Below are 26,560 nucleotides of genomic sequence, written 5' to 3' on the forward strand. Positions count from 1 at the left end.
CATAGCAAGAGTTCTGGGAAGTACAAGAAATAATGATTAAGAGAATAGTGGGATTGATTTATGAGCAAAAGAAGCTGGTCATTTATAGCATGTCTAATGATGGGCATGTTTAAAAGGAAAGACAATAGAATGTTCATATGTTTAGTGACTGTTAAGGCAAAGAGAAAAATTGTTTTGGGCACATAAGACCATTGCTCCTGAAATGATACGAAGAAAAAGAGTAATTTAGTTTAGAAAAACAAATTAGCAAAAATAGAAAATAAAAAATATATATTATTTACACTGGGAGCTGTTGGAAAGTGGATTCATCTCCCCAGAGAGCTAGTGGATGGGATAAACTAGCTGTCTCTGATTTCTGTAATTCATGGCAGATGCTTAGGAACAGGTTACATAAGAGGTTTCTGGGAATGGTTTAAAATGAAGTCTTGTAAAATGTGTAAGGTCAGACTGGGTGACCTAGGTGGTATATTCTGACTCTATCAGATTCTGTGATAGCTTGTGGCATTCTGCTGTTCAGCACTAATGTACTGTGAGGATTATTTACTGGCAAATCCAATGAGCCTTTATTTGGCTTAGGATGATAATTATTTGAAAAAATAATAATTGACCTAAGAATATACTTGTTTTGGGCCAGTATCTTCTCCCTCTCCTTGCTTTTTCATAAAATAAAGAGTTTTTACTTGGTTAAATATTCGTTGATTGTTGTTAGCCTTTACTTTTAATTGGCATTTGATGTCATTGGTGCATATTGCATGTAGGGCAGAATTAATACAGTGTTTGGAACATGAATTTGAATAGCTTTCACCTGTAAAATACTAGCTAAGTTGATAGAATACTTCATCTGTGCTGCATAAGTTCTGTTCCATAACAATACAAAATTTTAAGGGGAATTTTATGTTTACATTCTTTAAGTCAGTTGATAGCAGTGGTTACTGAAGTAGAATAGATGAGACAGTCAGTGCAAGTATAGGAAGAAAATCTTAGAACTTTTACTTACTTATTTTTTAATCTTAGGAAATTGAGCTTTATGAACATTTACTAGAAGGAAGGGCATTGGTGGCCTCACCTTTTTTGCATACCAGAGGGACATGCATCATCTCAGGCAAGAGTGGGTGAGCCTCAAGTGGGGTGCCAGAGTTACTTTCACCCTGTTTCCAGTTAAAATGTGCTTACTTAAGGGATTTGCAGATTATATTATATAGTTCTAAACCTAGCCATCACAAAACGGGCAGGGAAAATATGGATGAGAGATATTTCTCATGAAGAATCTCTTCATCAGCTATATTACAAGTTTTAATGATCATTTGATCAGTCTGGCAGGAGGGCAGCAAAAAATTTATAATTATATGAAATTTGTATTTACATCCACTGTCATTAACAAGGAAACCTTCCTAAGGATCTATTTGGTGACATGAGATATTGGCTAATGTAATGTGAAGTTACTCACATTAGTGAGACATTTGAAAAATGTTTATTCTTAAATCTGTTTATTTAAACCTTGAGTCATCGTTTTAAAATATATGTATTTGTGCATCTATTACAATTTAGGTGATATATTGTACAGAATTACACATATACAATTTATAAATATACAACTATTGGGAACACATTTCATAATTATTTAATGCATGTGTAATAGGAATAATTTGAGGCATAAATAGTTTTCAAATAAGTTTAAAGATAAGAGGTTCACATTTTTTAGTTGTTGTATTATTATTTTACTTACATAGTTTAAATGTTTTATACATTATCTTGTTATAATGCCATTGGTGTTAAATCATATTTTGGTGACTTTTCGAGGTTGAAATGGAAAAAGATGAAGTAGAATAGAATTAATCAAATTATAGAATGAGTCATTGCAGGTGAAATAGGTGTTCAGTAACCCAGATGTCTAGAATTTAATAATAAAGGAATTCTGCTAATTTAACTCATTTGTGAAGAAGCTGGGTGTAAATCAGGAAGAAATATGAGTTATAAAGTATTCTTTAAGAAGTGCTTTAATAATTTTGAGGACAGATAAGAGGAAACCAAGTTAATTGTGTTTTATCAGAACTTTTAAGTGCTTTTATTTAACAGATAGCTGAGAATTATTTATTATTACTCTGTTCATTGTTTAAAATTAATATCAAATGTTGCTTGAATAGTCTTTTTTCCTTTTACACTTAAATAAGCTAGACATTTGCTTTGTTTATACTATTAATTTGTTTCCACACAGGCTGCAAAGGTAGCCATCACCTCAGAATTAATTAGTGAAATCAAAATTAATGAGGTTTTACTATATTGGGACATTTCCACTTCAGGCCAGTTTTCTTTATATGAGTTGGACTAGCATTTTTTTGAAAGAAGAAAAATTATATTTATTTTAATCCATATTTAAAAAGCACAGAACCATCTTTTCTTATGAGTTAAGTACCTCTAATAACTATGCTTTCTTGGGCTTAGTAATATTGATTTTTGTTTGTTTTCATTCTTGATTATTTTGGCTATTTCCAGTCTTTCTTATTACAGTAAAGCTAAAGTTAACTCTTTAGATACTTATTATCATTTACAGAGATGGTATATCATTTTTACTTTGGAAGAAACTTTTTTTTTTTTTTTTTTTTTTGAGATGGAGTCTCACTCCGTCATCCAGGCTAGAGTGCAATGGTGCGATCTCGGTTCAGTGCAACTTCCGCCTCCCAGGTTCAAGCGATTCTCCTCCCTCAGCCTCCCCATCGGCTACTGTTTTGTATTTTTAGTAGAGACGGGCTTTCACCATGTTAGCCAGGCTGGTCTTGAACTTTTGACCTCAGGTGATCCATCCCCCTTGACCTCCCAAAGTGCTGGTATTATAGGTGTGAGCCACTGTGCCCGGCCTGGACCAAACAGTTTTTTGTAGATTTAGCTTGTTATTTGCAAATTTTCATTATTACAGTATGTGAAAGGGGAATAAAAGTACTCTTTAAAACATATTTAGTTAAATATGTGTCAGAGGAGAACACATCATGTAGAAATGAAAAGCTAGAATCTTGGTGTTAAAGCTCTTTTTTTTAAACCTTCAGAAATTACATCTCATAATCTTTTTAAAGCAGATCCTATGCTCTTATTTAATATTCATTTTGTATGTCCTTTATTTTTACTACATGAGAGTAATAATATAATGGAGAGTTTTTAAGACTTATGAAGATAAATTACATTTTCTTAAATCTTTGAAATTATCTGCCTGTGTATCTGTGGGGTGGGTGAAAGTTCTGACAGGGAAACTTCTCCTGAGGGGTTGATAATGCGGAAGGTCAAGTTTCTCATAAGAATGGGAAAGCCTTTTTTCTTTGCTTAATGGCTCTAGTCCTCCCTCTGCTAAATTACCAACTATGGTAAGGAGATCTTTGACAGAGAGAGAGTATGCGTAGCTCAGTGGTTGTCAGCAGCTTTGTGTCACCTCAGATGTTGAGATCTCCAGTAGGGCAGAATTTTAGGAACACCTAACATAGTAGAGAATATTAGCAAAACTTCATATTGACTCGTACTTCATTTTCTCTACTTTTTGAAAAGGAATGACTAGAGTGTATGTGAGCATGAATGAAATGACTTTCGACGTGGGGACTAGCAAGTAGGTCAGTTAGATGTGTGGCACTAATTAGGGATTAGCTCTTTATAAAGAAGATTTTGGAGAGTTTGGGAGTCTAAGTAGCAGAATCAAAAGTAGGGTCAGTGGCCAGGCGCGGTGGTTCATGCCTGTAGTCCTAGCACTTTGGGAGGCTGAGGCAGGCGGATTGCTTGAGCCCAGGAGTTCAAGACTAGCCTGGGCAACATAGAGGCTCTATTAAATATTATATATATAAAACAGTAGTGTTGGATGTGTGAATACTGTGACTGATCAGTGCCTGATGAAAGGATATGAACAGATTAAAAGGAATACTGTTTAGGCATCATTCTTTAAGTTAATTATACCCATAGAAAAAGATAACTGTTTCTTTGATGAGGGCAATAAATAAAATGACCACTTTTTGGCGGATCGATGTTGCAAAATAGAATATTGTATTTAACCATTAATGTAGCAACCAACCCTTTTTATAAAATGAATAATGGATATATTTGACAAAGTTAGTACTGATGATAAGCTGTAGAAATGCAAAGCATCCATTATATTGAACTCTCTGTTGCTTTGAATTAGCAATGTACATACGTAGCAGTGTGTATGTGTGTGTGTGTGTGTGTGTGTATTTACCCAGTTTTGTTCTAACATACCCAAATTTAACTATTTTTGTAGTTTGCCATTTTGTTTTGATTTGTTAATTATAAAACTAATTTGTGTGTGTCAGAATCAACTACCCCTCAGTATTTAATGTCTTTTGTTAAGACATTAAGAATCACATTTCATGTTTCAATTGAATGTTTATCAGGAAAATAAGAAAGCTTAAAAAATGCTTAAGAAAATTCTATATAATGTTTTAATGAAGGTTTGTAATACCATTTCTCTGAACTTAGTTTTTTTAACTTTTAACATGAGTAAACACCTGTTATGCTGATTATAGTGTGTAATTATAATACACAAAGTACAAATGAAGCTAACAAAGAATAAAAATAAAACAGTTGAATTTAAGAATAAAGTAAATAGTTAAATATTACTGTTATTTTTGTTTTATTACTATGAAGCTTCATTCAAACATTGATTTTAGGTTGTTTACAAAAATGAACATTATCTAGTAAGATAAAAATAAAGCTAAATCATGGTGAAGAGAATATAAGGGAAGAAAGCAAATGAGACCATTGATAGACCATATTCAGATATTGATGCCCAAGATCCAGCACTGTTAATAGATAGAAAATTCAATCCTGAGTTTCCAAAGTGTGTTCATCTAAAACTAGGTCTTAATAAGATTACTGTGGTCAAACAACTTTGGAGATGAATGATGTTTTATCCCCTTAAAGAGATAATTACGGTCACAGCATTCTAAAGGTTCTTCGAAGTTCTGTGGTTAAAAACAACAGCTACTACCCAACCTCAGTATTGTCAGTATTTCCTGTGCACATTTGACCACACTTTCCTCCCTTTTTTTCACCTAATACCTATCAACGTGTCCCATTTGGTAAAGATATTAAGATATTGATCTTTAGTTTAAAAACAGCCTGTTTGCTTAGGAGAACCCCAGCAGGGTGAGGTTTGACGTGTTTTTTCTTTAGATCCCATACAAGGGAAAGAGTATATTTATAGTGCAGTGGGCCTCCCCCTCAATAAATAGCCACAATATGTACAAGAATGAGTTTCTGATGGCTGTTTTTAATGTGGTTTCCCTCAGTATGACCTGAAAGCATAAACCAGTAAGTCACTGAAAAGTTTTCAATTGTTTATAAATTGTTTTACAGAAATCTAGACTTTAATTTTTAATTTTTTAGGTCATGGGTTCAGTTCTCTCTTACCAGAGAAAATCTTTGATTATTTATATCTTGTCTTGTTCTAAAAAGGAGTTGAAGGGCAAAAACTAGAGGTGAGCAGAAAATACACAGCAGAACATTTAATTGGCTATTGTATGGCTACTTGAGGTGATGCATCTGCTGACATTATAGATAGAAACCATGAAGGAAATAGGAATGCCTATCTACAGATAATGTGAATATCTATGACTCCTAAGAAATGATTGTGGCAGAGGGACGGTGAGGGTATTGTTTTTGAGCAAAGGTGCAGGGAAGAGCATGGGTCTAAATGAAAGAGTCAGAGACAGAAAGAAGCACTGCAGAAAGCAGCTCCTGCAGCAAACAAAGGAAAGTTCACACCGTGGAAAGAGAACACCTAATAACAGATCAATTTTTTCTCAGCTTTGCCTGCTCCAATATAGCAATCATTGTAGTGAGGTCATCTTTAAATTTGAACAGCAGTTTTTCCAGTATACGTTTTGCAATCTTTAATCTAGAATTAATTTAGTATAAAAATATTTTGATGATTGATCTGGGTTTTATGTATAATATAAAGGAACACATTTTTCAACGTGACCTAATATTGTGGTTGTTTTTCAGTGGCAGCAAATGTATAATTAATTTTGCCTTAAGTTATTGAAAACAGGATCCATTTTATTGTAAATTTAATTTAAATACAATTAAGGTTTATTCTTCTTTTCAGGCAAGAGTACAGCACTGCATCTGCTCTGTAGCCAGTGACCACTCAGTAGGACTTCTAAGTTTGCGAGAGAAAAAATGCATAATGTTGGCATCTCGTCACCTTTTTCCTATTCAAGTAATCAAATGGAGGCCTTCTGATGATTACCTGGTGGTGGGGTGTTCAGATGGTTCTGTGTACGTCTGGCAAATGGATACTGGTAAGAACAAGTATGAAGAGATACTATAGAAAATTAAATGGATATATTTCATTTTCTAGAAATGAAAATGTCTTTTATATGAAGAAAAGAGCCTTGAAATGTAAAATAGTTGCTACTTTTATTTCTGATTGTTTAAGTGGCCTCTTTTTGGTTCTGCTATGCCAAATGTTTGTAGAATATTTCATGAATCTTTAAAAGCATGGAACGAAGGATAATATACAGATGAGAACAGATATATGGACAACAAAGTATATATGTTTTCTATATAATTCACGAGTAAACTGAACAAGAAGAAGAAATCATTTTTATCTCAGGTTCACATATGGTGAAAAAGATACAACCTTTTTTTCTTTGAACAGCAGAAAAGCAATGCTGGGCAGTTACTTGTATGAGGTAATTAAAATGAAGTTTTCCAGTTCTGGAGAGAACATTTAAAATTTCGAGTTTCAGAAAGTTTATGTATTGGGGGTATAATGTAGAACCAGTAATGCTTAGCTTAAAAGCACAGACAATGATATGTAATGTTTATACACAGACTGCCGTGGTTTTCCCTCAGAAATTTGTAAGTATATAATTAAATGTTTATTGGTTTAGGCCTTTTTGAAACTCATTGCTTTTTTACTTTTACAATTTTCACTAATCATCTATCAGTTATTAAAGTCTCTCTTTTGATTCCTAGTTGTACTAATATTTCTACTAGATTTTTTCCTTGTCTTCATCTTTGTTTTAAATAGTGTTTTTTGAAATCAGACTATATACATATTTCTGCATGCACTATTGTGCAAAAGGGAGTTCTCTTAAGTGTTTTGGGAATAAATAGGGATAAGCTTCAGTAATCTTTTATTTATTGTCTTCATTTTAACTGGTAGTACATAGGCAATCTTGACAAGAGGAAGCATTCTTGAAGTCTGTCAAACTTCCTTGCTTTTGCATGTAACCTTTCTTTCTCTTCTCTCTCATTGTGAAAGAGATTCATACTTTTGGTCAAGTTTTAAAAGCACAGAAGTATTAGAAAAGAAGAAAGATGAGCCCACATCTCATTGCTCAGTGGTAAATGTTAACATTTTTGGCATATGTCTTTCTAATCTCTTTCTGGGCATTTTAAAAAACAGAATTGCTGTCATACTACACATGCAATTTTATATCTTTTTTTGGTGTGTCTTTATGTTATGTCCTATCTGCTGAATAGCAATCTTGTGTTTTCTTTTTTGGTCCACTTCATAAACTGAATATATGGAATTTCTCTTTAGCTCTAGAGTCAGACTGTTTAGTTTGAACTAGCTAGGATGGACTCCTAGCTAGCACTGTGACCTCTTCCAAGTCACTGGATATTTGTCCCTCAATTTCCTCATCTGTGAAATTAGGGTAACAATATTTTCTATCTGAAAGCATTTCCGAGATCCTTTAAGAATAAAATGACATAATATTTCCCTGGCATGTGGTAAACAGAATGTAAGTGTGTTTATATGTATGTGTATGTGTGTGCAATTATAAGCTTGTGTGTGTGTATACATGCATGTGTATATATTTCCTACTACTGTTATTAAAGAAGCATGTTGCTTAACTTGTTACTTTGTTGAACTTGGGAATATGACTTTATCTACATTTAGAAATGATTTTTTTGGGAATTAGTATTAAAGAAAGTTCTTATAGCAATAATGGCATTTGTAAGACACTGTATTAAGATACTATCAGTATTAACACTGGGTGCAGTGGCTCACACCTGTAGTCCTAGCACTTTGGAAGGTGAAGGGGAGTGGATTGCTTGAGACAAGGAGTTTGAGACCAGCCTGGGCAACATGGCGAAACTCTGTCTCTACAAAAAATATATAAAAATTAGCTGGGTGTGGTGGCACATGCCTGTGTCCCACCCACTCAGGTGGCTGAGGTGAGAGAATCACTTGAGACCAGGAGGTCGAGGCTACAGTGAGCTGTGATTGCACCCCTGCACCCCAGCCTGGGAGACAGAGAGAGACTCTTGTCTTAAAAAAAAAACAAAAAACCCTATAACTATTAAATTAATAGCTGATGTGTTTTAAGTAAAAATGTGTAGTAAACTTGTCTACGACTTGTTCAAATTAAATATGATGAAGAGAGTATCATTTTTCTGAACTTTTCCGATGCTTAAATAGATAATACTTGAATATTTCAGATACTATAAATACATTCCTGAATAATATAAAATGAAATTATTTACAAATGAGGCCTTACTGATAGACAAAGTTACTGTTCTAGTAATTTTTCTAGAAGGAAATGACAAATAGGCCCTAACTGTAGGGGTACTGGAAGAGGTTATTGTTATAATCAGTTTAGTATAATTAAGCCCAATTTAGATAACATAAAGCATGTAATATTGAAATTACATGTTGAAGATTTGGGTAAACAATCAGTCAATATGACATTCAAGATAAATGCTATAGAGAAGCTGAATTTATTTTGGATTTCAACCACAATAGGAGGCATACATTGTTTTTTTCCTCCTTGCTGTTCATGCTGTAGCTAGTGATACAAAGTTCCCTGGGGAGTCAGTAAGGTACATCCTGGAAGTATTGACATTATTTATTTATTAAATTTATTTATTTATTAAATAAATAAAAAATGAAGCTAGAAAAATCAGCTTCAGCCAGGGTTTGATGTATGAAATGTATTTAAACTCTGAGGAGATACTTGATCCCTCTTGTTAGTGTTTTGGGAATGTATTTTTCCAAATGCAGCCATACCACATTAACCCTGTTTTGCATATTGGGCAATTTTCTAGTTATTGTTTTGAGTTATACTGATGTTTCTAGCTTAAAACACTTGAAGTGTCTTTCCTTTATATGTTTATGCAGCATGTTTAAACATTTTTTTCCTCCAAATGAGTACTTTGTGTTTTCAGTTTATATTTCCCTGTGAAATGCAATCAAAGCTGGCAATACAAAATGTAGAGAGCTGGAGTTCTAGAATCTTTTGTTATTTTATTGTGACATTTTCTTATATGCAACAGCAATGTAATAGTGATGTAATGGCCGTGGAAATTATTCTTTCACATCTCTAAATAGTTGAAAAACTACCCAAACACTAGCAACAAGATTTAGCCAGATGAACCTCTTGCTTCCCTCTTATGAACTTATTAAAGGTGGGTCACTGACCTAGGTGGTTTCTGTGGAGCTGTTGATGTGCTTCTGGGATCAACCGTCTCTTTCTTTACATTTGATATTCCCAGTAAGTATGCAGTGCCATTCTCACAGGCCTTTGACAAGGTCAGAATCCTGTCTGTTTGGGAAACAGGCATGCTGAAAGTAATGACTGATGTTACAAAATGTTCTTCTTATCTAGCCATTACCAAGCCTAAACTACATTCTCATCTGCTTCTTTTTATCATTCTTGCTACACAACAAAAGTGATTCCCACATCATATTTCTATTCCTTATGTATAATTATTAGATGTTCTTGTACAAATGCAAATACCATTAATGCTTGACAAATATCAGAAATTAGTGTATGAGGACTTGTGAATTTATTTGTTCTGTGATGTTTCTTTTTATGTTCTGCACTCCATGTTTTCTTATATTTCTGTTTTTGCATGTCCTTCATGAAATATGCATTTGAGTCATCTTTTTGAACTTAAGTACCTAATAAAATCTAGCAGGGAATTATGAATTAATGTATATTTGTATGTCTTTTGAAAAACATATATAAAGCATGGCTAACAAAAAGCATGTGTTTCAGGGTTTCAGATTGTCATACAAGTAAAGTCTTAGTGACTGTTATTCTTCCTTAAGACTAATTTTTGAAAACGTTTTTCATGCTTTTATTTTGATACATTTAAATTGATGTTTTTCTCTTATTACTAAAATTGCTGAAGAGAATCAAGAGGTAGTGTTGAAGTTCAGTCTTTTGTTATTAGTGGAGGGTTTTAGTGGCCAGTGTTTTCTTCACATATTTGACCCTTTGTCAGTAGTATTTAATACAGTGGAAATTAGATCTTACATTTGTATTTCATTATAAATTGCCATTACATCATCAGCTCTTCTGTACATTTTTCCTTTTCATTCTGTTACAAAACATGCTATAGGACAGCGGAAGACACAGAGAATGAATGGGTTAAGAAAAAAAGGTAATTGACTAAAACCAAGTATAATCAGAGAGTTTCTTTTTTTCTCTTTTAATGATTGACTCAATGAAATCTTACATATTTACCTACCTATGTAGTTACCATTTTCATTGCTTCCCTTTTTGAAGGAAGAGGTTGTTAGAGTGGAGATATGACTGTGCTTACTACTCCCTCCTCTCACAACCCCTCCATGCAATTAATCACTAAGTCTTTCCCATTAGGTCTCCCTCAACTACTTTTTTATTCTTTCCAGTGTACCATTGTAATTTATGGCCATATTTTTCCATACCTAGGCTATCTTTATGGGGTACCCTGCCTACTCTTTCTACCTTCTAATTCATCCTGTACTCTGCTGGGAAATTAATCTTAGGAAAGAAAACACTGACAACACTTGCATCATATTAATGTCTTAATGAATAAACCATAAACAATATTAGTTCATAAAGACTTCAAGACAAGGTCTTCCATAGTGTGGTACCTTCCTACCTTTCTGTTACTTACCTCTTACTGTTTTTTTACACAGACCAGTTGCTCTAGTCAATAATAATTGGGTCACTTCCAATTCTTATTGCTAGTATCATCCATATTGTTTTCATGATTTTCATTCACTTGGAACATTGCTTTTTTCTTTCCATTTTTTTGTTTGTTTAAAACAAACAAAAGTATCTATGATATTTTAAGGAAATTTGAATAATAAGAATGCAATCTTGCATATTTATCTACGTAGTCACCATTTCCATTGCTCTTTATTGCTTTGTGTAGATGCAGATTTTTGCCTGGAGTCATTTTTCTTTTGTCTAATATTTAATTTTTCTTTTAGTGTAGGTCTGTAGGTGATGAATTCTTTCAGCTTTTGCATGTTTGAAAAAACTCTATTTTATCTTCGTTTTTAAAGGCTATTTTCTCTAGGTATAGAATTCTAGGTCAACAGGTTTTTGTCTTTTGCTGTCTGTACTCCAGCTGTCTTCTGGGTTGCATTATTTCCAGCGAGAAATCTGCTGTCATCCTTAAGTTTCCTCTGTATATAACATTTCTTTTCTCTGGCTGCTTTTAAATTTTTTCTTTAATTACTGGTTTTGAGCAATTTGATTGTGGTTTTCTTTATATTTCTTGTTCTTGGAGTTTGTTATACTTATTGGATCCGTGGCTGTATAGATTTTATCAAATTTGGAAAACTTTTGGCCATAATTTATTCAAATATATTTTCTTCCCTCCATTTTCTTTTCTTTGGAGACTCCAATTATATGTCTTTTAACCCATTTGAGGTTGTTCTTCAGCTCACTGTGATGGTATTTTCATTCAAAAAAAGTTTTTTTTGTTTCATTTTATATAATTTCTATTGCTATGCCTTCAAGTTTACTGATATTTTCTTCTATAATGTCTAATCTAATTGTTCCTGTCTAGTATATTTTTCATCCCAAACAGTGTAGTTTACATTTCTAAAAGCTTGATTTTGGTCTTTTGATATCTTCTATGTCTCTATGCAAAACCTTCTGAACATCTGGAATATAATTATAATAACTTTTAATGCCTTTGTCTTCAAATTTTAATATGTTTGTCAGTTCTGGGCTTGTTTTTCTTGATTTGATTTTTTTTTTTTTTTTCACTCAGTATTGATCATTTTTTTGACATGCCTGGTAATTTTTTTTTTTTTTTTTTTTTTTTTTGAGACAGAGTTTCACTCCTGTTGCCCAGGCTGGAGTGCAGTGGCCCAATCTCAGTTCACTGCAGTCTCCGCCTCCCAGGTTCAAGTGATTCTCCTGCCTCAGGCCTCCCAAGAAGCTGGGATTATAGGCACCACCACGCTCAGTTAATTTTTTGTATTTTTAGTAGAGATGGGGGTTTCATCACGTTCACCAGGTTGGTCTTGAGCTCCTGACCTCAGGTGATCCACCTGCCTTGGCCTTCCAAAGTGCAGGGGTTACAGGCATGAGCCACCGTGCCCGGCCATGCCTGGTAATTTTTTATTAGATACCAGATATTGTGAACTTTATTTTGTTGGGTATTGGATATTTTTGTATTCCTGTAAATTTTTTTGAGCTTTGTTGTGGGACACAGTTAAATTTTTTTTCCTTTTTTTTAATTATATAAATATTTTTTATTATACTTCAAGTTCTAGGGTACATGTGCAAAATGTGCAGGTTTGTTACATATGTATACATGTGCCATGTTGGTGTGCTGCACTCATTAACTCATCATTTACTTTAGGTATATCTCCTAATGCTATCCCTCCCCTCTCCCCCAACCCCACAACAGGCCCTGGTGTGTGATGTTCCCCTTCCTGTGTCCAAGTGTTCTCATTGTTCAATTCCCACCTATGAGTGAGAACATGTGGTGTTTGGTTTTCTGTCCTTGCGATAGTTTGCTGAGAATGATGGTTTCCAGCTTCATCCATGTCCCTACAAAGGACATGAACTCATCATTTTTTATGGCTGCATAGTATTCCATGGTGTATATGTGCCACATTTTCTTAATCCAGTCTATCATTGTTGGACATTTGGGTTGGTTCCAAGTCTTTGCTATTGTGAGTAGTGCCACAATAAACATACGTGTGCATGTGTCTTGATAGCAGCATGATTTATAATCCTTTGGGTATATACCCAGTAATGGGATGGCTGGGTCAAATAGTATTTCTAGTTCTAGATCCCTGAGGAATCGCCACACTGACTTCCACAATGGTTGAACTAGTTTACAGTCCCACCAACAGTGTAAAAGTGTTCCTATTTCTCCACATCCTCTCCAGCACCTGTTGTTTCCTGACTTTTTAATGATCGCCATTCTAACTGGTGTGAGATGGTATCTCATTGTGGTTTTGATTTGCATTTCTCTGATGGCCAGTGATGATGAGCATTTTTTCATGTGTTTTTTGGCTGCATAAATGTCTTCTTTTGAGAAGTGTCTGTTCATATCCTTTGCCCACTTTTTGATGGGGTTGTTTGTTTTTTTCTTGTAAATTTGTTTGAGTTCTTTGTAGATTCTGGATATTAGCCCTTTGTCAGATGAGTAGATTGCAAAAATTTTCTCCCATTGTGTAGGTTGTCTGTTCACTCTGATGGTAGTTTCTTTTGCTGTGCAGAAGCTGTTTAGTTTAATTAGATCCCATTTGTCAATTTTGGCTTTTGTTGCCATTGCTTTTGGTGTTTTAGACATGAAGTCCTTGCCCATGCCTATGTCCTGAATGGTATTGCCTAGGTTTTCTTCTAGGGTTTTTATGGTTTTAGGTCTAACATTTACGTCTTTAATCCATCTTGAATTAATTTTTGTATAAGGTATAAAGAAGGGATCCAGTTTCAGCTTTCTCCATATGGCTAGCCAGTTTTCCCAGCACCATTTATTAAATAGGGAATCCTTTCCCCACTTCTTGTTTTTGTGAGGTTTGTCAAAGATCAAAGAGTTGTAGATGTGTGGTATTATTTCTGAGGGCTCTGTTCTGTTCCGTTGGTCTGTATCTCTATTTTGGTACCAGTACCATGCTGTTTTGGCTACTGTAGCCTTGTAGTGTAGTTTGAAGTCAGGTAGCGTGATGCCTCCAGCTTTGTTCTTTTGGAGGATTGACTTGGCGATGCAGGCTCTTTTTTGGTTCCATATGAACTTTAAAGTAGTTTTTTCCAATTTTGTGAAGAAAGTCATTGGTAGCTTGATGGGGATGGCATTGAATCTATAAATTACCTTGGGCAGTATGGCCATTTTCACAACATTGATTCTTCCTATCCATGAGCATGGAATGTTCTTCCATTTGTTTGTATCCTCTTTTATTTCGTTGAGCAGTGGTTTGTAGTTCTCCTTGAAGAGGTCCTTCACATCCCTTGTAAGTTGGATTCCAGGTCTCTTTGAAGCAATTGTGAATGGGAGTTCACTCATGATTTGGCTCTCTGTTTGTCTGTTATTAGCGTATAAGAATGCTTGTGATTTTTGCACATTCATTTTGTATCCTGAGACTTTGCTGAAGTTGTTTATCAGCTTAAGGAGGTTTTGGGCTAAGACGATGGGGTTTTCTAGATATACAATCATGTCATCTGCAAACAGGGACAATTTGACTTCCTCTTTTCCTAATTGAATACCCTTTATTTCTTTCTCCTGCCTGATGGGACACAGTTAAATTACTGAGAAACAGTTTGATCCTTTTGGGTCTTGCCTTGTTAGGTAGGGCTGGAGCAGGGTTAAATGTGGAGCTAATTACTATCTACTGCAAATGGAAGACGTTCCTGAGAACTGTACCCAGTGGCTCATAAATTGTGAGGTTTCCAGTCTGGCTGGTCAGAGTAGGCACTGTTCACAATCCTGTCTGAGTCCTGGGTACTGTACCCTGTAATCTTTTGAAGTGGTTCTTTCCTTGGCCTTGGGCAGTTTCTTCATAGTCACACAGTAATCAGTACTCTGCCAAATATGTAAGGAGGACCTTCTGCAGGTTTCTGTGGAGCTTTCTTCACCCTGGTATTCTGTTCTGCAAACTCTACCTGCCTGTACTCTAAGCTGTCTGTCTTCAACTTAAGGAATCTGTTAGGCTATTCAGACAATGGATGTTAGTCAATGTTCAGACAATGGACGTTAGTCAATTAAGGATTGTCTGAAAAAGCATTGTTTGAAATCTTATATCTATTTTTTTCCCAATTATTTTCCGTAAAAGGGTAAATTCAGTTCCTGTTACTCCATCTTGGCTGGAAGCAGAAGTCTTTTCTGCTAATTTGAATTTTCAAAATCTTTAAATATTCAGGCAGAGTCCACTCTTTCCCTGATATTTTTAAAAACAGGTTTAGTTGGGAATGGATTTTTTTTTCTATCTTTTGAACCTCTGTATTAGTCCATTCTCATGCTACTATGAATAAATACCTGAGAGTGGCTAATTTATAAAGAAAAGAGGTTTAACTGACTCACAGTTCCTCATGATTGGGGAGGCTTCAGGAAACTTACAATCATGGTGGAAGGCACTTCTTCACAGGGCAGCAGAAGGGAGAAGGAGTGCTGAGCGAAGGGGGAAGCCCCTTATAAAATCATCAGATCTTGTGAGAACTCACTGACTATCAGGAGAACCGCATAGAGGAAACTGTCTCCATGATTCAATTATCTCCACCTCGTCCCACCCTTGACACATGGGGATTATTACAATTCAAGGTGAGATTTGGGTGGGGACACAGGGCAAAACCATATCAGCCTCTTTATTATACTTTTTGGCTTGTGTTGTTGATTATCTTCTTATGTGCAAATGTTTTGACCCTCAATCATGGGGTATACATTTCCCTCCCACCCCAGGAAGTTAATTACCATTGATATGTTATAACCATTTAATCTTCAGAGGTTATTCCAACTTTTCCAGTTGTTCTACTACAGTCTTTTACTGCAAAAAGATCCAGATTAGAATTGTGCATGGTTAGTTCTATCCCCCTTTCAATTTAAAATGATTCCTTAGTTCTTCCTTCACCTTAAAGACTGAAAGTTTTGAATATTTCTGGCCAGTTGTTTTATAAAATGTTTCCCAATTTCCATTTATCTGATGTTTTCTCATGGTTATTTTCAGAATATGTATCTTTGGCAAGAAAATCACTGACATTTTTCTCATTACATCTTATAAGTTGGCATATGATTTTAATTTCTTTCATCACTAGTATTTACTTAGGTCACTTAAGATTTTTTTTGGCTTCTTCACTGGAAAGTTATGTTTTTTCTTTTTGTAATTAGTAAGCATTTTGTGAAAAGATACTTTGAAACCATGTAAATAGCTTTTCTTTATCAAACATTTAAGTTACTCATTTTCAGTTGGATCTCTATTTTATACAATAGATTACATTCGTAAACTCATGTGATGTCTTGGATTTGGTCAGTGGGAGTCCCTTCATACTGGATATTTTTTTTCTTTCAGCATTGTCTTGCTTTACAGCTCAAGTAGATGATGCTGCCTCCTCGTGTGGATGTGCTTTTTATCCATTCTGGCTGATATCCTGTGACTGGAGTCCTCTCTTCCCAGCATGGACATCCTTTCTCCCCTTTTGGGATCCAGCACCCTGTGCAAAGCTGCCTACCTGCATAGATGCCCTCTTCTCTCTTTGGCCCCCATCCCATTCCCCCTCACCATATGGATGCCCTTCTCATACCTCTCAGACGTCAACCTTCTGTGCCAGGTTGCTTTTATGTGTTGATTTCTTAGACCCACCTTTGGGATCTGTACTGGGCTGCCTCACTGTGTGAACTCCCTCCTCTCTCCACTCAAGTTCCAACAGTGTCTTTTGATGCACATGCTTCTGGGGCTGAACCCTGTGCCAAGCTGCTGCCACCACCTCCCTCTTGTTTACCTTCCCTCTGCACCCTCTCAGCCTCTGACATACTGCTCTGGGCTGCTGCAGGCCCGCTTTTCACCACCATGCCCCTTATGTGACATGGACTCCTACCTTTGCTCAGGGTGTATTTACTAACTTTGGGGTCGGTTGTTCATAACAGAAGAGGAAGTATAAACTTTTGACACCAGAGAGCCAATTAGTTACTTGGTGCTTTTGCAGGTAGTATATTCTCACTTATTTGTTGATTAATGATTTTATTTTAGATATCAATAAGGGAAAGTCACTTAAGCCTTTCCATTATAACTACAAACCACATTTAATAGAGAATTAAGAGCTAGAGCAGTAAATTCTAAATTTATTCCTGTGAACCTTTAAGATATCTGAAAGAATATCATATTATTTTCAAAATTGAATTAACTTTAATTTACTTAAAATAATCTTTTCCCACAACATTTAAAAACATAATATGATATACATTTGTAAAAAATTGATATGTTACAAATCTTCATGTACAAGAATATGGAGTTCTATACTAATTCAACCATGTAAATATACCCTGTTAACCATGTAGTGTACATCTATTGAGAGTATTTTTCTGTGACTGTAATATCCCTTCCCCCACTTTATACTTTGAATACTCTTCTCTAACTTGTTATTTTCATTTAACAATATGTTGTGGCTTTTACTCTATGTTAATATATATAGCTGAGCTTCTTTTTAAACATTGCTTTTGTAACTTCACACTACTCCTTTTAGTGGATACATCATAAATTATTGACACAGTCTACTAATGATAGATATTTAGGTTTCTGAAAAATTTTTCTATTACTATTAAGACAATTATAACCCAACCACACACATATATGTTTGGATATGGTATCATTATTTAGTATAATCTTAGAATAGGAATTCCTGTGTTAAAGGAAATGTGAGTTTTAAATTTAATAGAATTTGTTAAAAAATTACTAATTTTTATTTGTACTAAAAGTATATTACCAGTTTTCTTACGTACTTGAGAATGCTGAATATCTGTACGGTAAGAGATAAATAGTATTTCATTATTGCTTCAATTTGATTTCTTTGATTATTAGGTTGACATGTTTTTGTATGATTACTACCTATTTGAATTTCTTTTCTCGATTGTTCATATTCTTTAAACATTATTTTGTTGGCTTATTTTTTTCTGATAGATTTGTTAGAACTCCGTATTTTGAGGCAGCTAACTCTATCGCCATTTAATCAACAAATAGTTACTCTGTGCCTCCAATGTGCTGGGCACTGTTCAGTATACCAGGGATACAACAGTGAACAAAACATCTGAAACTCTCTAGCTCTTGTGTAGTTTACGTTCTGGGTGGAGAGAGGCAGGTCAAAAATAACGAAAACTTTAAACATATAGTATGTTCTCTGATGTTCGTGTTATGGAGAAAATAAAGCAGAAAAGGGAGAATTTGATAAGATGGCCAGAGAATAACTCATTGAAAGTGTAACATTAAGAGCTTGAAAGGTGGGTGAAGGAGGTGGTGAAGCTTGCATTGGAGGAAGTTTTTGCTCTGACTTAGACAAGAAATGCATAGATGGAGATAAATGGAAAGGAGAGCCAAATAAAGAAGCTTTAAAGTAGTTGTAGGCCGGGCGTGGTGGCTCACGCCTGTAATCCCAGCACTTTGGGAGGCCAAGGCGGGCAGATCACGAGGTCAGGAGATCAAGACCATCCTGGCTAACATGGTGAAACCCCATCTCTACTAAAAATACAAAATGTTAGCCGGGCGTGATGGCGGGCGCCTGTAGTCCCAGCTACTCAGGAGGCTGAGGCAGGAGAATGGTGTGAACTCAGGAGGCAGAGCTTGCAGTGAGCCAAGATCATGCCATTGCACTCCAGCCTGGGCAACAGAGCGAGACTCTGTCTCAAAAAAAAAATAAATAAATAAAAATAAATAAATAAATAAATAAATAAGTAAAGTAGTTGTAAGTAGAAGTAGTGGTAATTTCCACAAACATACGAAGAAACATTTGGCTGGGTGGTGAGAGTAAGAGTCAAGAATTTGCAGACAGAATGGAGAAATTATAATATTTTTTCTGTTTTGTGGAAGTTTCTTAGAGAAGCTTCAGCAATTATTCAAGGAGGAAAAAAACAAATTTTAGTAAGACTTTTTTGTTTAAGATTGATATACAACTTAGAGGAAGGTCAAATCATAGATTTTAATGTTTGTAATGGTGTGATGGGACAGGATTGGTCAAGAAAACCATCTGGGAGGTAGAAAGAGTGGAAAAGCCTGTAGAAGGTTGTTGGAATCTTAGCTCTGAACTTGACTTTATTGGGAAGTTGCATCAGGGACTTTGTGGGAGAGGAATTCATTGAGGTGGTAGGTACTACATGGAAGATTGTTAGAGGAAGGAAGTACAAAAAAAAATTTCCAGGAGGCATTGATAAAACATGTTTCTACTTAAAAAATTTTCATACCATTTTTTCTTTAAACTATTCAAAATGTTGTAGTATTATGAAATATTTGTGAATATATTTTTCTCGCAGGTGCGTTGGATCGTTGTGTGATGGGGATAACAGCAGTTGAGATTCTAAACGCTTGTGATGAAGCTGTTCCTGCTGCTGTTGATTCACTTAGTCACCCAGCAGTCAACCTAAAACAAGCTATGACGAGACGTAGTCTTGCTGCTCTTAAAAATATGGCCCATCATAAGCTACAAACCCTTGCAACTAACCTCTTGGCTTCTGAGGCATCTGACAAGGTAAGTTTTATATGTGGGCTCATGAAGTGTGTAGACTCCGTTTAACTTCATTTAGTGACATGGCCTTGGCATATCTTAGAAAATAATTTTTTAGAAATGACACTTGAAAAATAAGCTTTTGATTTTCATTTAGGTTTATCCAACATGGTTTGAGTTTTTCAAGTACTTGGCATTTTGAAAAAGTAAATTATTCTTACCATTCAAATATTTTAGAATTCTTCCTACTGAATTAAGTGACTTTAGTTTCTGAAATTAGGGCAAACTAGTATATATAATCTGTCTTACTTTTTGGTAGTCTTTCTGTTGAAAGATTGAGCACTAGCTAATGTCCTAAGGAGGGAAAAAAGTAATTTAGGTACAATTAAGATGTCTGTAATTGTGATGTATCATTTGTTTTAAAATTAGGTTCTGATTTTAGTAAGGTTAAGCCATTGTAAAGATTTAAGAAAATGTTTCAGAATATGTATGATGGTGTTGCAGAAGTATTGAAATTTTTCTGAGACCCAAGCTCAAACACACTTTCGTTACTGACACTTAATAATCAAAGTATAAGTTATTTCTTCAGTTAACAGAAGATTATCCTATTAAAAAAACCAATCCCAATTCATGAATTGGTTACTCATCTTTAGTTTTGTAGAGGCTAGCCACTGTTTGGTTTGTGGTATTTGTGTAATGTGGTATAATTAGAATTAGTTTGTCTCTAGTAATGGATAAATGAAACCTAGAGACAATCTCAATATTTCTTCTGAATCACTACTTAAAATCCTAGTTCCATCTAAATAATCATTAGAGTTATTAATGAATAGGCACAAATACTTTTAATTTTAGTCTGTCCTTGATTTTCATTTTTTTAAATGGTTAGACATGTGAATAAATAGTGAAGGGGTTGAAAGGCTCATCTGCAGACTTGAAAATTAACCATGAGTTCGTGCGTGCTGATGACACATGAAATACTGTAGGCAGTTCCACTGACCCACATCCTCCAGTAATTCGCAGTAATGTCACCCTTTGATCATTCTTTCTTCCCTCAAGATATAAATGTTTTATCAGCTATGTTTTATTGTATATTTCAACAATTGGAACTGTGAAGTCCTTCTACATTTTTCCTCTGTGCTTTCAGTAGCACACCCTAAAGTTTGTGAAGAAATCACAGCTTAAATGCATTGGCCATACCTACAATTACTTCCAAGGAATTATGTAGCTGTCTCTAGGAATTCAGTGTTCATAGCATATTTTCTGACATGATATGTAATTTGATTTTCAGCAAATTTATAAAACAATATATTTAAGAGCATGCATGCATGTGGTGTAACTCCCAGATATGTTCTTTTTCTTGATGGTATCCCCTAGAAGTAAAAATATGGAAAAATTATTATATAACTTGAAAATTAAAGAAAAATAAGTGGTACAGTAACAGTTATGAATGGCTTTTGTAAATGGTCATGGTCCATTATGTGATTTTTACAATCTTGTTTGTCCCTGTTTTAATAGCATATTTTATAGTGCAATTAGTGATAAAAGCACCAGATATCAGAGACACTACACTTATGTATTGTAAAATATATTGCTTGTGAACCTCCTTAGTCTTGTAGCAGTGGTAATTGTTGCCTGGCCTACGAGGAAAACAATTATAGAAGGGAGGAAAAAGGCTTAGGAAGCTGAAGCTGCAGGAGGATAATCACTTTATGAAAAATGTATGTTGGCTGGACCATTAGGGATTTCTCTAACTATTTTCTCATGTTGAGTTTGAGGTTCCTTCTGAAGGGAATATTTAAAGAGCTGTCCTCTGGATAGCTTTTTAACCTCAGGAGAAATAAACCCACCCAAAGTTAAAAAACAAACAACTAAGAGCTTCTCAATGGTACAGGACTTACTCTAGGATATTGGATCTAATTTTTTACATGAGTCTTTCAATAGAAAGTGAAGCCTGTATTGGGATACTCTATAGAAAGTGCTGCTTTTTGTCTTCGTAGCATAGGGTTAGCAATCAGGGCTATATGGAAGTAACAGATATTTTATTTTGCTAATTATGTTAATTGTACTGGACATTCAAAACTTTACAAAGATGGAGAATTTACTATCCTGTGATTTTTTTCTCACACTAGAAGATCAAGAGGGTATTAAGTAAAATTATACTTTATTACTGTGCAATGAGTCTTTTGCAAGATTGTGTATATTTGAAACCCTTTGCATTTCTCTTATGACATGTATTTTTTTCTTTATATTATGATAACTTATATATTTATCTAATTCTCCCTACTGAAATTCAGTCTTTTTGAGAGCAGGGATTTTTGACTTATTTATCTCTGTGCTTTTCCATGACATCTAGCAGCAGCTGCTGTGCAATAGCTGTGTGTTGAATTGGATGATGTGGAACAGAAAGTGCAGAGAGCCTTTTCTTTCGCTTTTTTGCCCTTGTCTTTGCCATTCCCTCATAACTGATTGTCTTAAGACCCCTGCATTGCAGCCTCAAGGCTGTCTGTGTTCATGAACCTTTAGATGTGGAGCATTCATTAGTAACTTGCATTCTTCCTTTGCAAAAGGAAGTTTTGCTCAGTTTTGCATTCGTCCTTTGGTTTTGGTGAGTGAAGTTGTGTAGATATAACTCATTCTCCTTCCTTGCCTTCTCTGTATTATCAGTGTTCTAACCCATCCTGGACTTATCTCAACTTTATCCTCTCCTTTATTCCTGTTCCTTTTGACTGTAGACCATAATAGCTCATTTGTGACAGACTGACATTTTGGGATGGGTAATTCTTTGTTGTTGGAGGACTGTAGTCTATATAGTAGGATGCTGAGCATCATTTCTCTCTTCTACCTACATCACATCGTGCTGGTAGTAGCCTTCTCTTTCCAGTTGTGACAATCAGATGTCTTTAGACGTTGTCAGATTTCCCTTAAAAGGCAAAAATTGCCCCTGGTTTAAAACCACTGCTTTTGAAAAAAAAAAAAAAAAAAAGCTTGAAATAGTAGGAATCCTGCATCTTCTATCCTATCCCTCTTTTCCCTTCCCCACTCTGGTTTTTCTAATATCACTCTTCCTCAGGACAGTGAAGCTATTACCAACCCTTAGCCCCTCCACCCATTTTGGCAGAGTTAGTTCTTACATTCTTTTTATGCTCACATTTTTTTTTGTTCATACATTTCCCAAAACACTTTTCCCTTTGTATGGGGTATTTTTTGTTCTTTATATTTGTCTTCCCTACTAGATTTTAAACTTCTTCAGGACAGCAATTCAGTTTTTCATCTTTTTATTTCCAATACTCAATGTAGTATAACTATATTGCGTTGTAGTATAACTACACATAGAGTATGGTACATACTACTGAAAAATGGTAATTGCTCAAGAAATTTAGTAGGAAGTTAGTTTGAGGTGTTGATTAGAATTGTGTTGTAGAAGAACTTGAATGCAAAGCTGAGGATGTAATTTAATGGGTGCTGACATGATGCTGAATACTTTCAAAAGGATACTTTTGATTGCTTAAGAAATATTTTGTCATATCTAACATTTTAATGTAAGACACTTACAAATATTGATTTGGGAAATGAATTGTGAGGTTACTGGAATGATAAAGTGAGAGGTCATGGGGACTGGAAATAGGATTAGGCCCTGGAAATGTGGAAGAGGGGGTGATTAGGAAGCTGTTGCATGAGTTGAATAAATAGGACTTCACTCTGGTCTTGAAGAGTTTGATGTTCAAGATTATTTCAGAAACCAAAACCCGGCTGAAGGGAGAATGGCAGTGCTATTAACAGGAATGTACAGGCCATGGAATAGGCTTTGAGGATGATTGTAATAGGAGACGTGCATCTTATCGGTAGTGTTAGGAGTTGGGGTGTGTGCAAGTCAGCAAAATACCTTTGAGAAATAAGTGACATGATGGTGAGATAAAATAGAGACGGTATTATTTTTTTCCTAAATAGATGCTGGAGTGTAGAGCCTGACTTAGACTGCAGTTCACATTTTCGGGTGCCTGCTATCATTTGACTTTTTTCAGATATGCTCTTTTCCTGAATTGTCACTGCAAATAGGTGAGGTAGTTCTTATTGTCCCCAGTTAGCAACTGATGCACCTAAAGACAGTTGGATGGAACAAGGATTGACAAACTCTTTCTATAAAGGGCTACATAGTAAATATTTTAGGCTTTGTGTGCTGTCTCTGTCACAGTGACTTAACTTTGCTTTATAGTGTGAAAGCAGGCATAGACAATATGTGAACAAATGAGCATGGCTGCTTTCCAATAAAACTATTTACAAAAGCAGGTAGTGAGTTGGATTTGGCCCATGGGCCATAGTTTGCCGACCCCTACATCAGAAGATAGCATTGTTAATATCAAGATTGTAAGTATAGTTCTCTGGTGGAATGGCTTTTGCTTTATTTTTATAAAAGCAGTTCAAAAGAGTGGTTAAGAGCCTGGGTTCTGTATTCAAATTATGTTTCTATAACTTGCTGGCCATAGGTGACCTTGGGCAGGTAACCTCCAGTGGCCTCCTGTCATCTTTAAAACAAAATTCCAACTTTTTACAGTTGCTTCTGAAACTCTGTGTGATCAGACATATGCTTCCCTCATTTAATTTTATTCTTCAATCCTTGATTATTCCAGTTCTAGCCAACTGACTCTTTTTAAAAATGACTATTTGTTGAATGGATTAATGAATGAGAAAAATGAATGAATTATACTTAGTACATTTTGACTACTGGTAATGCATTACAAAATCTTGGTATAGAATTACAAGATAGAAATTGAGAGTTGTTTGTAAAGTTATCCTTTAAGAAATTCTTTTTAAGCCGCATCTTCATATGATATTATTGAGGGACAGAGTATGGAAATGGAAGAAATTTGAAGACAGAATGCCTGTTTAGATATCAGGAAGATGAAGATGAGCCAGTGAGAAGCAGAGAAAGAGAAATCATACAGGCAGATTCTAGATCACACATACAGTTGAAAACAAAAGTAAAAGGTCTACAGTTTGTCAGAGAAATGAAATAACGTTAAGAATTGGGGTGTGTAGGTTTAGTAATTAGGAAAGCTATTGGTGATTATTAAGAGAGCTGTTTTGGTAGAGTTGGTTTGGTCAGAAATCAGGGTACAGTGAGCTGAGTATAAGAAGTGGAGGTAAAGAGTGTGGAAGAAATTAGCTTTTGATGGAAAAAGAGGAGGGTAGTAGCTTCAGTGGCTAGGCATTTAGGATCTGGGTTTATGCTCTGTTTAGGAGATCACTGAGCATTTATGTTGGTGGGAGGATAATGGGTGGGACAATGCAGGAGGACATGGTGTTAAGAACACAGCTGGAGAGTTTACCCTTACTAGAAATTGTTTCCTTGTAATTGGTAATGATTAAAGAGAGGAAGATGAATGTACCAAGTCATTTTCAGTGGAAGAGAATAAAAGTAGGCTGTGATTTCTGTTAAAAGGAAGGAAGAGATGCTTATAATTCTTTGGAGGTAGAGCCATCTTTTTTTCTCTTTTTTCTCTTTTTAAATCCCAACACCACCCAGCATAAGCAGTTCAGTGGATTAGGAGTTAGAAGATTTGTAAAATATAGATAACCAGTCATTTATAGATTGCACATGATGATATTTGGTGAATGCATACACGCATGTATTTAGAAGATGGTCTGAGCATATCAGGTGATATTTCTGACATGTTTTCTCATAAAGCATTTGCCACATACATGGTTCTTCATAAAGAGATCTTGGACTAAAGGGATTTTATTAGTGAAGTTAGTAAACCATTACTGCCATGAAATTAATTTCTTCATCCTACTGTGTGTAATTTTCTGTTCTGCAGCTTTACATCTTGAGCATTGTTGTGCCAAGCAGAATCACCTTATTTATAGGGGAAAATGATGAGGTTGAGGAAGTGGAAAAATGACCAGGATGATTTATCTTTTACCTTACATTTCTCTCATGTTGTCTAATTAGTCAAAAGTCTGAAAAAAATGAATGTGCTATATTTGCAAAGGTCAGCCGAGCTTTGTATTCTGTGTAACGAGGCAAGAGAATGGAATTTAGAGGTCAAATATAACCTACTAAGAACATAGTCTGTGTTCTTTGCTTACAAAATTCACTCTAAAAAAATTTGTACTGATTGAATTGACTTTATGATTCGCTGTGAAAAGGGCACTGTAAGGTACAGACAAGGACAAGCCAAATGACGTTGTGTACAGGATACCAGGCCTTGTTTAGTGAACTGTTTTTGTCCTTAGAAGAATTCTTATGATATGTATGACCTTTGAAGAATCAATTTGTTTAACATTCTGTCCCAAAACTTTAATGAATATTTTAATAGAAAATATGAGTATATTGATAATATATTATTATATATTCATAAGTATGTAAGTTTTATTTGTCCTCTGTGGTTATTGGGACAAAATTTTAAATTATGCCAATTGTTGTCTAGTCCCTAATAAATAAAGGAGCCTTAGCTAAGCTGTCCAGTCTTAAGAAAACAAAGGAGTAAATGCCTGTGACTATAAGAGGGGAAATACATTTTCTCAGTCAAATAAAGGAAACGTTTGTCCCCTTCCATTCTGTTGAGATACTAGAAGTAATATTATTCCAGTAATAAAATAATCATGATCTTCTAACATGCTTATTATTAGCTTTGGTGATTATATGATATAGAGATATTTAAAACTTGGCCAGGCACAGTGGCTCATGCCTGTAATCCTAGCACATTGGGAGGCCGAGGTAGGCGGATTGTCTGAACTTAGGAGTTGGAGACCAGCCTGGGCAATGGTGAAACCCTGCCTCCACAAAAATTAGCCAGGCTTAGTGGCACACACCTATGGTCCCAGCTTCTCTGGGGGCTGGGGTGGGAGGATTGCTTGAGCCCAGGAGGTTGAGGCTGCATTGAGCTGAGATCATGCCACAGCACTATAGCCTGGGTGACAGAGTGAGACCCTGTCTCAAACAAAAACAAACAAAAAAATTATTGTCAGTCTCTCACATGATGACAGAGATGATACTCTGAAAGAATAATGTTTGGGTATCATAATAGTTACACTCATAATTTTGATTGCCTTCTGAATCCTGGCACTTACAAGCTAAGAATAGCAATCAGGGAATTTCTCCTCCATGATTTGGCATATTAAAATATGGACTTTGTGGAGTATCTGAAATGTCCCGATCATTTAGATAGCATAAA

The 26,560-nt window shown here is 35.2% G+C and overlaps 1 protein-coding gene across 5 annotated transcripts in view; it reads left to right on the forward strand.

Moving 5' to 3' along the window:
• The window catches only part of WDR7 (WD repeat domain 7), a 398,951-nt gene that overhangs the window by 60,396 nt on the left and 311,995 nt on the right, over positions 1-26,560 (forward strand). For all 5 annotated transcript variants that reach the window (XM_054538012.2, XM_054538011.2, XM_002828242.6 and 2 more), the window contains exons 13-14: positions 6,098-6,293; positions 19,195-19,409. In XM_054538012.2, the coding sequence (XP_054393987.2) occupies positions 6,098-6,293; positions 19,195-19,409 (411 nt within the window). The remainder of the gene's footprint in view (positions 1-6,097; positions 6,294-19,194; positions 19,410-26,560) is intronic.

This window comes from Pongo abelii, chromosome 17 (genome assembly GCF_028885655.2).
Source record: "Pongo abelii isolate AG06213 chromosome 17, NHGRI_mPonAbe1-v2.0_pri, whole genome shotgun sequence".
NCBI lineage: Eukaryota > Metazoa > Chordata > Mammalia > Primates > Hominidae > Pongo > Pongo abelii.